The 13,024-nt window shown below is 39.7% G+C and overlaps 1 protein-coding gene across 1 annotated transcript in view; it reads right to left on the reverse strand.

Annotated features, from left to right (window-relative positions):
* The window catches only part of IQGAP2 (IQ motif containing GTPase activating protein 2), a 325,198-nt gene that overhangs the window by 81,352 nt on the left and 230,822 nt on the right, over positions 1-13,024 (reverse strand). The window contains exons 14-17 of the mRNA XM_019641003.1: positions 11,172-11,262; positions 7,192-7,359; positions 3,575-3,717; positions 1,556-1,726 (exon numbers count right to left, since the gene is read on the reverse strand). Of these exons, the coding sequence (XP_019496548.1) occupies positions 1,556-1,726; positions 3,575-3,717; positions 7,192-7,359; positions 11,172-11,262 (573 nt within the window). The remainder of the gene's footprint in view (positions 1-1,555; positions 1,727-3,574; positions 3,718-7,191; positions 7,360-11,171; positions 11,263-13,024) is intronic.

The raw sequence follows: 13,024 nt of genomic DNA on the forward strand, positions 1-13,024 counted from the left end.
TGAATTCAGGGTCAATCAGCCACTTTGGGAAGAAATGAGATTAGCATGATCCCCTTTGGTTCATGATCCTTTGGTTTTGTGGGTTAGCAGGTTTATATTGACTACATATTCATCTGCAGTCTATAGCTTGCCTTACACCTCATCCACCTGTCAGAAGAATAAAAAAAAAGGCATGGCGGAGTGACTACATAGTTTGATGACTAGCTTCTTCAATCCTGCTGATTCTGATGGAGGAAAAAAGGCTCCAAATGATTGTTTCTGTCCTTCCTGAGCCCTCTCATGACTTCAGCCCTGGGTCCTGATATCAGACAGATTTTACAGGGCAGGCTCTTCAAAATGTCTTCCAACTGCCAACACTGCTCCATGTCCACCCAAGACTGAAGAGCTTAGGGTTCGTCCAAATTGAGCCACAACAGCTGACACTTCGAATTTTGTGCAAATTAGAGCCTTAGCATCAGTGTAGATGATTCTATTTTTATGCTTTTGTTCACTTCCTGTGTATGTTGTCTACCGTTTGTTTAAAGAAGGAATAAACTGAAAAACTTATTGCCTCCCCTAGAAAAATTCTTTTGAGTGTCAGATTTATAGGAGAAATTTCTTTTTAAAAAATGAATAATTTCTGCCTTCTAACATCTTAAGTTCTGAGCAAATTCAAACATGTGAGCACCTACCATATGCAAGACATAAGAATATAGAAGTTTAAAAACTCTTTTTCTGTCCTGAACAATATTATAGTTCGGTGGGGGAAGCAGGCTAAGTACACCAATGACCACAAAAGAGAAGCTCTTCAACTTAAAAACTTTCAATCTAGGAAATTTCATAGTTATTGGCCAAAGCAAAAACCCGTCAAACTCTGCCCGTCAATAGCAGTATCACTTTGCATGCACAAAAAAGGACAAACAGACAACCTATTGGAAGCCATCATGGTGGTTGGGAGAGGCTGCTAGGGGAACACAAAGGAGAAACACCCAAATCTGGCAAGGTCCTCTCCTGCCAATCAGAAAGTTTGGACAAGTCAAGGAAGTATAAGAACAACTTACAACAAAGAAGTTGGGACTGAAGACTTTCCTGCAGGACTAAAGGAAGAACGACAGGTTATATAAGGGAGAAGACACTCTTGGAGATGCTCAATCTATGTCATTAGCTCTTGCATTCTTTCAGACGCCACTCAACATCCACTGAGCAATAGAAAACCAATTTGCAAAGCACCTGAGTCAGAAAGAAGGTGACACAAGGAGATTCAGTTTTGTAGAGAAACATGATTTCATCTCTGATCTGAGATGTTGCTCTGGCTCCGACTGGGTTGGTGGCAGGCAAACCTGTGGGAGTCCACAGTGCCCCCAAATACTCTCCAGAACACCAGAGGTGAAAAATCATTCAACATGCTTCCCATCTCGGAGCCTTAGTGAAGCAGACTCAGCGGCACGGATTAAGAGAAAAATGTGCAGATAGTTTTATTTATTAGAATGCTGACCGTTGACTGTCCTGTTATCAAATAAAACATTTTTAGGAGATATGACAGTTTGCTGTAACTAGAGGTAGGTGAGTCACATACCTGTATTTTGGCCACATTCGCTTCTTGCTCATACAAAAATGATTTCCTAGCTTCGTACTCTTGCCTAAGGAGGGGTCCTGAGCTTGTGGCTTGAAAGCGAAGAAGCATATCTTCGGAAGCAGACCACATCTTCTCACGAATGTAATCTGCTGTGACTGCCTCAATAATGTCCTGGCAAGAGACATTTCTTATGGTTACACTTCACACATCAGGTGAAAGAAGCATAGAGCACAGCTTCTGGAAATTTTATCTTTCAGAAAATGATACGGATATCTCGTTCCGGCTTGGTTTAAAAACAGGTTTGACCAGCGCCAAGGGCTGAACTGGCTTAGCTTCTTTCTAGCGACATGAGTTGGGAATCCTCCAAACTTTATGCTGAGGTGGTTGGAGAATGCAGTTGCATGATCGCAGATGTACAGATGATGCTGGCCTTTGCCACGCGCGAGGCCTGAGCTCCACAGAGTGTAAAAGGCACAAGGATGATCACAGTAAGAATACGCATCACTCCTCTCTCACTAGAGCTACCAAGGAAAAGACTGCGGTGCCCATGAGGCCCGCGGGCTTCTCTGCCCCTGTCTTGCCCAAGCCAGAGTAGGCAGATCCCTGTAATAAGCTGGGGAAAATGCAAATTTGGGGGAAAATAAAAGACATGGGGCAGAAGAAAAGGGGTTTGGTAAGGAAAGATAAGCACTATCGTGGGCAGACAGGGGAAACTTAGAAGAATAAGAAAAAAGGAAGTAAGAGAATTGTGAGAAGTCTTTATGTGGACTGTGAACTGGCTTTACTTTTATGTTCTTTGAGAGATGCCAAGACTGGATTCATTTCTACAGGTGACACCTCTTAGCCTGTGTGACTGGAATCAATGGATGGTTAATTAAAAAAATTAAAAGTGAAATTATATAAAAAGATGCATAAATTCCTTTAAGAGAAGACATATATGTCCATTCACTGAATAAAATCAGTAATTTTAGATTGCTTAGATGAAATAAAATTTTACAGTGTAGATCCTCCACTTGTTAATAATCTTAGGCTGATGCTCAATTTCACAAAGTTATTTCTGGGACATCTCTGGATGTCACATGTACAGTTTTTGGCTCTGACTTTTAACCCTTCGATGCTGCTTCTTCACAGTTTAATACATCTTCTCAATTATAGCATATGGTTTTTTAATATTGTCCATAATTTCATTTTTCAACAAGTAGCTGTAGTAATTCATTGCCACAATGCCATTTTCCTGTAAACTGTGGGAACTTTGAATATTTGCAATTAGTTAATAAACTATATTCTTCGCTATCTTCTTGTCAGTCAGGATTTCTGGTGGCATTGTCAGCCCTTGGCCACAGGGTTTTCTCTGAGTTTTAGTAAATATGGTACTGTCCACAATATTGCTATACTGCGGTATCTTTGATGCTGGTGACTTTGAACAATTCTATAAGATCTTTTGTACATTTTTGTGTTCCATTTAGTTTTTTCAAATTGGAACTCAATTATTACCAGTATTTTTTCTTTAAACATACTACAAAGCCTGGAGCAAACAGCAATTTTCACATCTTTTGGGTCTAACTTTTGGTTTCAGGTGCAAAGTAATCTTGGTGAACATTCCTTCAAGAGTACTGCCCCCTGGGAAGCATTACTCACTTTTGAAAGGACCTATTATATCTGTGTTGTAGGTTGAGAGGGGGAAAGAAATGAGACATTTTGAATAACAACAAAGAAATTATCACTAATTGAGCTTTTGTGTCAAGGAACACCTGAAGATTAATTTCTTAGGATAATCTACCATCCCCCAAAATGCTGCAAAAGCTTTCTTCCCTTCCTGTTTGGTGTTATGTCAATATGGAAAAAATCCTGAAAGCTAACCATGCAGCCACATCCAACTGCAGTTCATGAAGACTTTGCAACATACCCAGCCTTCAAATAAATCAATTAGTCCCTCCCATTTACTTCCACGATCCAAAAATAGAAAAATAATCATTTATTTTTAATAGTACAGTTTTCCATTAAACACCAACCTCCTACCTCAATTTCTTTTCCTGTGAGCCATGATTCTTTAAGCAAACAAGATTCAGGTGTGACCCAGGAACTCTCTTTTGAGTCGACATTGTAGTAGTAATCATATTTCTCTTGAAGGGTGAGTTTGAGCCATGAACCTTCAGTAGACACTAAAGAAAAAAAGTGTGTTATGTTCTAGAGAGGAACACTGAACATTTCCACATAAATGTAGTTTCTTCAATATGTAAAATAACTTAATGAAGATATTTTTCACCAAGCATTCAGATAGTGTAAATTAAAATCATTAGAAATGACTCACTAAAATAGAATGCATGCTATGTATTCAATGGCAGCTCTCTGCTAAGCCAAACAAGAAGGAGAGAGCGATGGTTAATGCTAGCTCTGGATCCCAAACTTTTCATGAGGATGACAGGAGTCACAAATGGCCAACAAGAAGGACAAGCAAACAAGGGATTTATGGGGCTGGCCAAGTGGCTCAGCTGGTTAGGAGCTCGCTTGGGAGCACCAGCTCTGAGCAGCAGAGCTGCGGTTCAGATCCCACATTGAGGGCCAGTGATGCTCGCCCTCTACAGCTAAGACTAAGATGCTGAACAACAGCTCGACCTGGAGCTGGGCTGCTGTGAGTCGGCAGAGACGGCATAGGCTGCCGCGGGGCTACAGTGGGCTGCCGCAAGCTATGTGAGCAGCCAGCAGCAGGTGTGAGCTGCTGGGAGCTGCTGTGAGCGGCCAACCAATGACCGGCGACCAATTGCCTCACCGAGGACGAGCGCAATGATCATACCAACATGGGCCAGTGAAGCAACGTCCTCTACAACTAGATTGAAGAACAAAAACAGCAATTTGTCTACCTGTCTGTTCCCCTACCCCCAATTCCCCAATAAAATCTTTTAAAAAACAAAACAAAACAAAACAAAACAAAACAAAACAAGGGATTTATGCCCCTGGTAAATGTGAACACCACCACAGTAGACAGAGGACAGCAACGGAGAAGAACCTTCTGCTTAGAAAGCCTTCCTGCAACTTTTCTGAGTCGTGACCTACAAGGACTGTAGCTCATTATTTAAGGATGGTCAGTGATCTGCAGTAAACAAAAGCAGAAGTGGCTCATCTGTGCTGACAACTTTACCCGAAGTACTAACCGGCATATGTAAACACTAAGGTCACTAAGTTGGGAGAAGGAAAATTCTGATTCCTTTGACTCATCTTGCTCTACACAACCACACAAAATGAGTAAAAAACAAATGTTGGAAGGACTTAATTTGGGTGTAGGGGCATACTAGAAAAGAAATCTGGGCAGTCGAGTGGCTCGTTGGTTAAGAGTTGACTGGGGAGTGTGAGCTCTGAGCAGCAGGGCTGCAGTTCAGATCCCACATATGAGGGCCAGTGATGCTGTGCCCTCTACAGCTAAGACAGTGAACAACAGCTCGACCTAGAGCTGGGCTGCTAGGAGTTGCCGGCGACGGTGTAGGCTGCAGTGGGGCTGCAGTGGGCTCCCGTAAGCTACCGTGAGTGGTTGGCAGCTAGTGTGAGCTGCCATGAGCCATCGTGAGTGGCCGACTAATGGCCGGCGAGCGACTGCCTCAGCCAGGAAGAATGCAATGATCACAATAGCAAAATGGGCCAATGAAGCGGCATCCTCCACAACTACACTGAAGAACCAAAAAACAGCAACTTGTCTGTTTCCCTTCCCCATTTCCCCAACACTGTTCCCTCCCCCAATTCCTAGTAAAATCTTAAAAAAAAAAAACTATGGCAGCCATGGCTTAAGTTGGTCAATAATAATATCTCCTTCTTACCATCCATGGGCTACACTTTCTATTTAGAAATTTGTTTATTTTATTGAATGGTCATGTCTCCTGTCCTAGACCAGAGGGAACAAAAACAAAAACAATAAAAATAAAAAGCACTGACCTAGACCAAGCTAAGTCAACTATTGCCAAGTGAGAATTAGACGAAATGCCTTTATAGGTAAATCAAAGTTCAAGTCAATTTTCACATAGAATACTTAAATGGATTCAAATAACTAAGCAGATGTAACTTTATGGCACTTTAATATGTGTTGATTCTTTATTTGATCTTAAGTGGCCCTCAATAGTTCTAATTGTCAATACCCAGGAAGAAAGATATATATCTCTTTTCAAATGTGCAGTCAGACAGCTGTTACCTATTTAGAAGTGTTGGTCTACCAGAAAATATAGTGTACAGTCAAATTAGGATTATCACAAGTAATCATTATATTTTCAATTACCAATAGTTGTAAGATTCACAAATGCTTTCAGAACAATAAACACTCTTTTTAAGGCTACTCTCTCAGTGGGAAGGAAAGAAGGTAAACAAAGATGGTAAAATCAGGTATCTTCTCTTATTTGCATAAGAACTGAGAAGTAAAAAGGTCTTAGTTGGTTAACAGCCAACTACATAGGCATTAGAAGGCTTTATTTGGGTTGGGATATCAGTGGATAACAGGAAAAGAGAATTCTTGTCATTTTCTTATTGGTTGAACTTATAGTCAGAGGAAAGACTAAGGAGGGAGTCTCTAGCTCGCAGTCCGAGTATTTTTCCTAAGAAATGTAGTTGGTTTGTTACGTAAGGGAAAGACTAATTAAAAAGCCATAAAAGAGAAAGCTTCCAGTTAGTTAAGAGGTAGTGAGCATTCTGAAAGGAGGCATATTTTCTAGATGCCTTCCAGACAAAATTATGCCTATATATAAGAGCTAAAGCTGAGCTGTATGGGTTGGTGATCCACCTAAGAGTGGACACTTCAGTTTGGGAAAGAACAGACATCCTAGACTCACAGGAGAAACAGATGAGAATAAATCATCCTATTTACCCCCAAAACAATGTTCATAGTTCTATCTGAGGTTGGAAATCAGTCTTTTATTGCCTAGAAAGTGTTTACTCTTCCTTCTAGAACAGAGGTTGGCAAACTTTCTCTGTGACGGGCCAGAGAGTAAATGTTTTCAGCTTTGTGAACTCCATGTCTCTGATACAACTAACTACTCAGCTCTGTTACTGCCTCATGAAAGCAGCCATAGAAAATATATAAATTAACAAGTGTGGCTGGGTTCCTATAAAACTTGATTTACAAAAACAGGTAGTGGCTCAAGGAATCCACTAAAAGCCTATTAGCATAAATGAGTTCAGCAAGGTTGCAGAATACAAGATCAATACACAAAAATCAACTGTATGAAAATATGTCCATGCAAAAACTTGGACGCAAATGTTCATGGAAGCATTATTCAGAATAGCCCAAAGTGGGGGGAAAATCCAAATTCCAGCAATTGATATTACAACATGGATGAACTTTGAAAGCGTTATGCTAAGTGAAAGAAGCCAGACACAGTATGATGATTCCATTTATATGAAATGTCCAGAATACTTAAATTTTCTCACAAAATCTATGATGTCACCCCCGCATAGCCACCAAGTTAATGACAACTTTCCAAAAAGCAAAGAAGAAAAGAAACACCTAAAAAATTTCCTTTGCCATAAATGATAAAAATCATTTTAGAAGTGTTCATTTGAAAGCAATTATTTGTCTTAAAATTAAGAAAATACAACACCTCAGAAATCACCATATTCAAAATGATATTAAATTTGTGCTAAGTGATGAAAATGCTTACCACTTGTAGATTTTTGCTCTTTTTTCTTTGCCAGGGCATCATAGTACCTGTCAGCACATTCAGGGAGTATGTCATTTGTATTACAAACAGAAGACTTCAAAACAGACAAAATATCATTTGTGTTTTCTTTCTCCAAACACTGATTAACATCAACGACCAGTGTAACCCCTGGGTAATGAAAAAAAAAAGTTTTTTATGTTAATGATTATTTTCTACTTACCCTAGCAGCATGCAAAAATATAATTCAACCTTTTAGGAATGCACTAGTATCAAACCTTTTTACCCTTTGAGAGTATGTACCACATATGCCTGAGAGATAGTCACCGACTTACCTACTAGTTTAGGCTTTAAGAATAAGATCCCACAGAAGCAGTTTATTAAAAATCACAGTATTTCCTGGTTACTCTTGTGTGGTATTAAGTCGCTACATTTTGCTCACTGTGATAATCTATGAAATGGGGTGAATGCACACCAATAATAGATATACAGCTCTTACACAGGTCATTAATTAGTGTTTTAGAGCCCGTTTTACAAAGACATTTATTTATTTTAGAACAAGAAAAATGCTTAAAGCTATGGAACTCCTGATATTCTCCTGTATAGTACTAGCATACTTCCAGGATTGTCATTAGCAACCAAAATGAATGTTCTAGAAAGCAGTAGGTACAGCTGATGGATATGGGCATTGGAGTCCAGAATTTTAATTCTGGAACCAAATTAGACCTATGAAGCATTTGATCCCATTTCAAATTTCTGCCTCTCCCCATAAATAAAACTACAGTGAACTCCTGGTTGCCTGAAGTTAACATGGTGAGTTCTTTATTATTCACTTTAGTTACAGGTAAGAATATTCTGGCCCAACCAATGGACCTGGTTTCACAACCTATAAATGCACTGAGTTAGAAATGTAGAACAAAAAATGGAAGAAACTAGTATAAAATACTTTCTAGATAAAAAAAGATCTTGAAAAAAGAAGGAAGAGATGGATAGTTCTTTTTTTAAACACACACACACACACGAACACGCACACACACGCGTGCATGTCAAACTCTACCATACAAGTGCTAAATGGCGTACTGTTAAATTATGTTCACATGTGCATAGAACTATAAAGTCTCAAGGTGGGTTGTGGTTAAGTTCCAGATAGCTGAGGATGTCATATAAATGGGTCTCTATAAAATCAGGTACATTTCTGCTAAGAAACAAGAGACCTCCCATAAATCATCTAAGAGATCCAAAAACATGTTTGCTTTAAATCTTAAGCCATATATACCAGCAAACTTTCTCTAAGGCATGCATTCTCAAAAGAGGTTATATAACCCCCAATAGCACAAAAATTGGTTCTTGGGGGAAGGGGGTAAAAAATCTTTTTATGTATAAAGCACAGATCTACATATGGTACATAAAGAGATATACAATGTACCTGTGGTACTAAAATTTCATGGTGAGGACCAATTAGGGAAAATCACGTTTAGAAAGATTCTTGAGGGTGCAATAATGGAAAAAGGCTGAGAAACATTGCTCTGAGGAGTCAAAAGTAGAGACAAACCTACTATAAGACAGCAAGATGCTGCAGTGCAAATGAACATTGTGGCCAACGTGAAGGAGACCTGAGTTCCTCTGCCCTCTTAAATCTTGCCTGTGGTAAAATATATGAGCCAACACATTTTCTTTTATCAAATTATGTGGGAGTGGGTTTGATGCCTAAAACATGTGACCAGAATCTGTTTCAAGTCTTCAAAGGATGCAGGATGCTTTTAAAGGATTAAATTCCTGTTGAGAAACTGGAAACTGCTCATCTCAGTATCAGAATACACATCCTTTTTTTTTTCTTTTTTTTCTTTCAGAACATCTTTTTGTTGTTAGATAGCATAGCAGAACCTATATCAACTCTTTTGAGGGACAGGACAGAGGTAGAAGATAGCATTTTAAATGTGCAAGTGTGGAGTAAAAAAATCGCACATTTGAGAAAACCTTACTTTCATAGTCCATAGAATCATGAGTCTCAGTATAAAAAACAGAATCCACTTAACATTTGCTGGCCAAATGTAAGAAAAACACAGAATGAAAGGAATAAAATAACTTCTAAACTGGTTTGATTTTGAAGAGATAAATTGTAACCCTTTTCAGCTATTAGAGTGCTGTATCACAGTCTAATTTCTTGAGAAGTCTTTCTTCAAACTACAGTTGCCTTCAGTTTCGTATCTAAATTTAAATATCTTATGTACATTTCCCAATTTTATTTTATTTTTCTTAAGGATTAGAGTGCTAGAACAGAAAGACTTCAAAGATCCTAAGAGTATAAAAGTTCAGGTTGGAGAAATACACATATTTTTCCAGGCTAAGGAAATAAAAACCAGACGTTCTTCACAGATGCTTCAAAGTTTAAAACCACATTTCTGGAGCAAGACTAAGGCATCTCCACGGCAACCTATGAGCTGATAGAACAGGATAGATTCTAGTTATGCCATGAATGGACAGGTTAATGAACTACACTTTTAGGAATCTTATTTTAATTTACGTAGGTTATTCAACTATGGAGAGCATAAATCAATCTTGAAGCTATTTTAGGTTGCCATGTGAATTTTCATACTATTTCTTTATGAAAATAGAGGATTAGAATAAAATTAAAAAAAAAATCTCATTTGAGCCAATGTGGGGATTCTGCCAGTGGCTGAGTATGTCAATTCTAGTTATGCATTGGACAAGGGGGGTGGGGGTGGGGGTGGGAACCCCAGGGTGGGTTTGAGGACCCACCAGGCCCACTGTGAGACAGGCCTGAGCGGAAAACTCCATTGACTGCCTAACTTCCATAAGCCACTACTCTGACTGGGGGACCACAGTGAAGTTTTGGGTCTCCTGGAATTATTGTCAGCTCAGAACCATGGTCTAGTAATCCCTGAATAGTCTGGAAACTTCTTTCCCCCCCAGGACAGTCATCATGGTAAAAGGCCGTAGGCCTCTTTGGGGGAAGCCTGGGAGAAAGATGAACAGTATACAATTTTGATGGTGTAGCAGTGTCCTTTCTCAAGGAGCCTACTCGGCCTCCCCTTTATTCAAGGCGTCCTGGGTCTGTAAACTGGCTCAAGTCTGGGAATTGTTTGAGAGGCCGTGACTTTCTGTTTTTATGATTCAAGTTACACTTCTACTCACTTGACCTAGAATTCTTCTTCCTACTTGTACAAATCAAGTAAGAATTTAGTAGACTGTCTTTTTCACTTCTAGGAACACCATGTTCAATTAGCCAATTCCATAGTTGTCTGTGAATCAGATTATTCTGATTACGGTTTTGACTCTGCTGTCCATTGTAGTAATTCCATCCACTTGTCTTCTGGTGACTAAGTGCTGCCACCTTGCCTCTACTGGCCTCCCTACAGATTCTGGACTTGCCAGCCTCTCCACAATTGCATAAGCCAGTTCCTCAAAATAAATCTCTCTCTTTCTCTCTCCATATATATGTGTGTGTTAGACAGACAGTACATATACTAGATACTTTCCAGAGAAACAGATCTATCTATCATCTATCTATCTATCTATCTATCTATCTAGTTCTGTTTTTTTCCAGAAAAAAAAATGTAGTTCATTTCTCTGGAAAACCCTGACTAACACAATGATGGGCTTGGAAGGAGGATGGGCATTCATTAAGCAGAAGTGGGTTAGTTCCTTAAGGATTAAGATAAAAAAGGACTTGATTCAACTATCAGTGTGAGAGTTTAGAAACCATTTTTGCTTCCTGGATTTTGTTCAGCAACATTCTCAGAATTTGCTGGAGATAGCATCGAATCATCGAAAGTAGTGTAACCAATGGATCTTATTGTATAAACGTGCATTCAGGAATTAAAATGGGTAAGAGAGTCGAAGTCTTTTCAGAAATTAAAAATTGCATAATCTTTAAAAAAATTATGAATTAAAATAAAAATTAGAAGCATAACAGTTACAAGCAAGGCAAGCTGAGCCAGCAAAAGGAGGCGAGGGCTTACATTGTTTTGCTTTGTCCTTGTGCGTGTTGGCCTCATAGACTGCATGCTGTATCTCATCCAGCCAAAGGATTTTAGAAGTACTCACAGAGTCCTGGGAATATTGTCATAGGATAAAAGAAAGAACAGTGAATGATGATGAAACATAATTAGTAACTACTTCTTAGGAGTCATTTTATTATAATCCTCACAGCTCTTATTTAGCAACTACCAAGTACTGCCATATACTGTCTAAGCTACTAATGAACTAGACCCCCAATCCAACCATTTCTCCGTTCTCCACTCTCACCCCATTTAGCCAACCCACGATCATCTCTCAACTGGACAGTCTGCATTGGTCTCCTATTTGCTTTTGCTGCTTCCAAGTTGGTCCTCTACCACATTGGTCCTCTACAGAGAACCACCAGATAATCTCTTCAAATGACTTATCTCATTACACGCTCTTTGGCTTCAACTCCTCCAAAGGTTTCCCCTGCAGTTGGAAGGAGAAAATGCTCCCTTCCCATGGACTGTGGTGATCTAATGATCTGACCCTGCTGATCCCTCTGGCTTTAACCTCACATTCCTCTACTCCCCGTTCCAGGCCTTCACACCATCCTCCTTCAGATTTCCTCATTCTCCCCAGCTACGTGGCTGTTGGTTTTTTCTAATCATTCAGGCCTTAATTCAACCTCCTCTAAAAAAAAAGCTTCTCTGGCTACCTTTGTCAAATACTGTCTCCCCAATCACTGAATAACTGTGGTTCCCAAGGTGGCCCCAGAGGGCCATGGGATACTTTAAATTTGAGGGAAACACAATGACACTCAACATCAGATACGAGACAAAGATAAAACCAAAAAACCCCAAATATAAACATAGTGATTGTCCTCACAGAGCTAACACTTTAGTGTAAGAAACAGTTGTATCAAAAAATAATTATAGGCCAGCCGAGTGGCGCGTTGGTTAAGAGCTGGCTTGGGACATCGGCTCTGAGCAGCAGGGCCCCGGTTCGGATCCCACATGGGGTCCAGTGACACTGCTGCCCTCTACAGTTAAGATGATGAACAACAGCTCGGCCTGGAGCTGGGCTGCCTTGAGTCACTGGCGACGGAGTAGGCTGCAGCGGCCTTGCCATAAGCTACCGTGTGTGGCTGGCAGCCAGCATGAGCGGCCAGCAGCCGGTGTGAGCTGCCAAGATCTGCCATGAGCAGCCATCCAGAGGCCAGTGACCGATCTGCTTCACCCAGGAACAGCACAATGATAATACCAACATGCACCAGTGAAGCGACATCCTCCACAACTAGACTGAAGAACAAAAGGACAGCAACTTGTCTGTTCCCCTTCCCCTGACTGCCCAGCACTGTTTCCCTCCCCCAACTCCCCAATAAAATCTTAAAAAAAAAAGAAAAAGAAAAAAATAATTATAATATGTGATTAGGATAATATCAGCTGTAAATACACAATCTAGAGATAGCCAAGAAGAGATGAACTTACAGTAAGTTGGGGTATTGAATTTGCAGGGGGAGAAAAGACTTAAGCAGTTAAGAACGGCTTCAAAAAGCAAGTGATAGCAATGAAAAGGTACTGAATTATCTTTAGTATTTACTTTTTGGTTGCTTCTTATATCTTGCTACAAATATATAAATATAAAATGTATAAACTTGTCCAAGAGTACAAGTAAATTTTATCAGTAAAAATTAAATAATTTTGGGGAAGACAAGACATTCCATTTTAAAAAATGCGAAACTCCATGTGTAGGAATAAGCATCATGTACTAAATCCTAAAGCAAGATTGTGATGGACAGAAGGTAGCTCACTGGAGCCAGTTTCATCAGTTAGGACTCAAGATGGTTGCGAGGCAGGAAGGAGAAATAACA

Source organism: Hipposideros armiger, unplaced genomic scaffold, assembly GCF_001890085.2.
Source record: "Hipposideros armiger isolate ML-2016 unplaced genomic scaffold, ASM189008v1 scaffold_55, whole genome shotgun sequence".
Classification (NCBI taxonomy): domain Eukaryota; kingdom Metazoa; phylum Chordata; class Mammalia; order Chiroptera; family Hipposideridae; genus Hipposideros; species Hipposideros armiger.